Raw genomic sequence first — 3,896 nt, 5'->3', positions numbered from 1 at the left:
GGAGACCCTGTGGGGCAGTTCCACTCTGTCCTCTAGGGGCGCTGTGGGTCAGAATCGACTTGACAGCAGTGTGTTTGGCCTTTGCTTCTGTAAAGATTGGCCACCTTGGAAACCCTAAGAGGCAATTCTCCCCTGTCCTGTAGGGTCTCTAAGAGTTCAGTTGAATCGACGGCTGCAGGTTTAATATTTATGGAAGCACTCTGGGTGGGTTTGAACTGCCAACCTTTAGGTTAGAAAGGGGAGTAACTCGCTTTATTGCACTTCGCAGATGGTGTGTGTTTTACAGACTGAAAGTTGTGGCTTCCCTACATTGAGCAAGTCTGTTGGGCACCGTTTTCCCAACAGCATGTGCTGTGTCCCATTTTGGTCATTGTCACAATATTGCAAATGCTTTTGCACACTTCGTAGACCCCAGTAGAGTGTAGACAGAACTCTTATACGCATGGGGAGCTAGAACATGCGTGTGACTCACTTTCTCGCGGTCTCTGCTTTCCTGTGGTGTCTGGTGCCTCATCCATAGTATCTCCGTGTTCTGCTTCTAGTCGGTACCACCCAGGCACCTCCATAGTCAGCACCTTGTGGAGGAGTCATGCCCAGTCCTTGTGGCTGAATTCTCAGTGGGCGTTGAGTGGTGGCACATGAGAGTGTCAGCCACGTGCACACATCGGCCGTCCACCAGGCCCGCCATGTCCATTCTCTGGGTCTCTCCACAGTTGGTCTTGAAACCGTTGAGCAAATAAAGCAAATGGAACAGGCGAAGACCCAGGACTTGGCCCAGCCGGGTGATTGTCCTCCATTGAAAATGACGTGGCAAACCCGGGGCCTGCAGGTTTGGGGCGCAGTCAAGCTGCAGTGGTTGTCACGTGTGGGGGCAGCCAGGAGGGTGGTCCAGGTGTGCACGCGGGTCGCAGAGGCTGGAGAGCAGATTTGGAAGAGAGTTTGATCTGCTTTCGTGAAGACCCCAGGCAGGGTGCTTGCTAGAAGGGAGCTGGGCACCAAAGGCTCAAGTGCCCCATTTTCTGGGGGGTGCAGATGAAGTGGGTCCAGACCCAGGTGGCATGTGAGCCGACTGTCGGCATAGTTGCACCCAGCTGCCTGAGGCTTCCGTGGGCCCCTGCGGTTGACTGCACACCTGTGGCATAGCCAGGCCGTCCGTTCCCAGACCACAGTCTCGCAGACCTCAGAGAGCAGACCTTGCTGCTGTCTGAGGGCAGCGCGCGCTCAGACTCTGGGCGTGTTGTATGTTGTGCGCAGAGGTCAGCTGTGGTTGTTTTTCTTCTTTCTGTGCAAAGACACCGCCACATGGCAGCTCTCATGGAGGCAGCTCCAACTCATGGCTCCCCGTGTGTTGCAGAGTCGAACTCAGCTCCGTGGGGTTAGCACGGGATGATTTTTCAGAAGTGGTGGCCAGGCCTTTCTTCCAAGGTGCCCGTGAGTGGACGGAACCCCAGCCTTTCTGGGGCAGCCGGGGGTGTTAACTGGGCCACCCAGGGAGTCATCTTTGCAGCCGCTGCCGAGATAAAGTGAAACAGCTGAGCCTGTCAGGGTCACCAGAAAAGCGTCCTGTTGGAAACTTGAACTTCTAATGAGACGTGTTTTCTCTTCCGTCTCTTTTGCTTGGTTGGCCTGTAGGTCTCCGACTGCCCCCTGAACACCATGGATGCACATCTCTTCGACTACTCGGAGCCGGGGAACTTCTCCGACATCAGCTGGCCGTGCAACAGCAGCGAGTGCATCGGCGTCGACACGGTGCTGTGCCCCGGCATGCCCAACAAGAGCGCGCTGCTGTACACGCTGTCCTTCGTGTACATCTTCATCTTCGTCATGGGCATGATCGCCAACTCCGTGGTGGTCTGGGTGAACATCCGGGCCAAAACCACGGGCTTCGACACCCACTGCTACATCCTGAACCTGGCCATCGCCGACCTGTGGGTGGTCCTCACTATCCCGGTGTGGGTGGTCAGCCTGGTGCAGCACAACCAGTGGCCCATGGGCGAGCTCACCTGCAAAGTCACACACCTCATCTTCTCCATCAACCTGTTTGGCAGCATCTTCTTCCTCACGTGCATGAGCGTGGACCGCTACCTGTCCATCACCTACTTCACCAACACCTCCGCCGCCAGGAAGAAGGCGGTGCGTCGCGTCGTCTGCGTCCTGGTGTGGCTGCTGGCCTTCTGTGTGTCCCTGCCTGACACCTACTACCTGAAGACCGTCACGTCGGCCGCCAACAACGAGACCTACTGCCGGTCCTTCTACCCCGAGCACAGCATCAGGGAGTGGCTGATCGGCATGGAGCTGGTGTCCGTGGTCTTGGGGTTCGCCATCCCCTTCTCCATCATAGCTGTCTTCTACTTCCTCCTCGCCAGGGCCATGTCGGCCTCGAGCGACCAGGAGAAGCACAGTAGCCGGAAGATCATCTTCTCCTACGTGGTGGTCTTCCTCATCTGCTGGCTCCCCTACCACGCCGTGGTGCTCCTGGACATCTTCTCCATCCTGCACTACGTCCCTTTCACCTGCCAGCTGGAGAACTTCCTCTTCACGGCCCTGCACGTCACTCAGTGCCTGTCCCTGGTGCACTGCTGTGTCAACCCCGTGCTCTACAGCTTCATCAACCGTAACTACCGCTATGAGCTCATGAAGGCCTTCATCTTCAAGTACTCGGCCAAAACCGGCCTCACCAAGCTCATTGATGCCTCCAGGGTGTCCGAGACAGAGTACTCTGTATTGGAGCAGAGCACCAAATGATGGGCACGACCCGGCCCTGGGGTCCCTGTACTTGTTCTCTTCAAGAGGGAAGCCAAGTGGCTTCGGGTCTTGACACTCAAGAAGTTGAAGAGGGAACACGTGTTGTTGTGTGTCCTTACAGTCGTGCTTCTGTGTGCCAGGACGGTGGTTTCAGAGCCATGCGTTCTGACAGTTTTGCATCCTGTAGGGCTGTGCTGGGCTGCCTGGGCCACGTGTCAAAGCCAGTTTCAGGACCGGCCTGCCTGGCTTTTGTACAATAGGTCTCTCTGAGCCCCGTGTATTTCTTTGTATGTGATGATTTGTATTTAAAGGCTAAGACTTTATTTTCTCACTATCGGTATACCTTCTAGATGGCTTTGAAAGTGAAATATACTTTAAATATTGTCACAAGGTGAAATGCCGACGTATTCAGAGTGCTGTAGTTGTAAGGTTAGTTTGCCTGGTTTGGACTAAGGATGACATTAAATGTTAGCTGTTTTGAAATTATGCATATATATATAGATAAATATATATATATATATATAAATATGTGCCAGTCTTGGCCGAAATGTTTTATTTACGATAGTTTTCTATCTGTGCAGGGCTTTGTGCCGGCATGGAAAGGGAACGGACACTGCAGTTTGTGACATTTGTAGTATTGTAAAGTGATGTTAATACGCAAACACAAACAAGGCTGTTCAGGTTGCAGCTTTGTGCACTAAACGAGCAGTCCTATCTCAGAGAGGTCTCTCAATTTGTAAGTTATTTTTTGTAATAAAGTTTTTTTTTCCTAAAAAGGCGTTTGAGTCTCAGTTACAAAAGCCTGTTTTGGCATGTTGGTGTAGTAACACATAGATGTGCACAGCATTTAGGAAAACCACCTGCTCCCTGGTCGATTCTGGCTCATGATGACCCCACGGGTGGGAGCTGTAACTGTGCCCTTAGGGTTTTCTCATGGCAGATTGTTAGTAGATTGCCAGGCTGCCAACCTTTGGTTAACAGCCGAACACGTTAACTGTTAACTGTACCACCCAGAGACTCTAAACCACTGCCGACCCACAGCGCCCCTAGGGGACAGAGTGGAACTGCCCACAGGGTCTCCAAGGCTGTCAGTCTTCACAGAAGCAAAGCCCAAACCACACCCACTGCCTGGAGTCCATTCTGACCCACAG

General features: G+C 53.2%; 1 protein-coding gene across 1 annotated transcript; it reads left to right on the top strand.

Annotated features, from left to right (window-relative positions):
* The first annotated feature begins 1,656 nt into the window (after positions 1-1,656).
* ACKR3 (atypical chemokine receptor 3) lies at positions 1,657-2,745 on the top strand. The gene has a single exon (XM_007941610.2). The coding sequence runs from the start codon at positions 1,657-1,659 to the stop codon at positions 2,743-2,745; it is 1,089 nt and encodes a 362-aa protein (XP_007939801.1).
* Positions 2,746-3,896: the final 1,151 nt, after the last annotated feature.

The sequence above is a fragment of the Orycteropus afer genome, unplaced genomic scaffold (assembly GCF_000298275.1).
Source record: "Orycteropus afer afer isolate SDZICR_OR568_19922 unplaced genomic scaffold, OryAfe1.0 scaffold00006, whole genome shotgun sequence".
Lineage (NCBI taxonomy): Eukaryota > Metazoa > Chordata > Mammalia > Tubulidentata > Orycteropodidae > Orycteropus > Orycteropus afer.
The sequence above is the reverse complement of the archived record's forward strand: the minus strand, read 5'-3'. Positions and strand labels throughout refer to the sequence as shown.

Excerpts from the sequence above, each read along its gene's own strand:
- ACKR3 (XM_007941610.2), top strand. The coding sequence starts at position 1,657 with ATGGATGCACATCTCTTCGACTACTCGGAGCCGGGGAACTTCTCCGAC.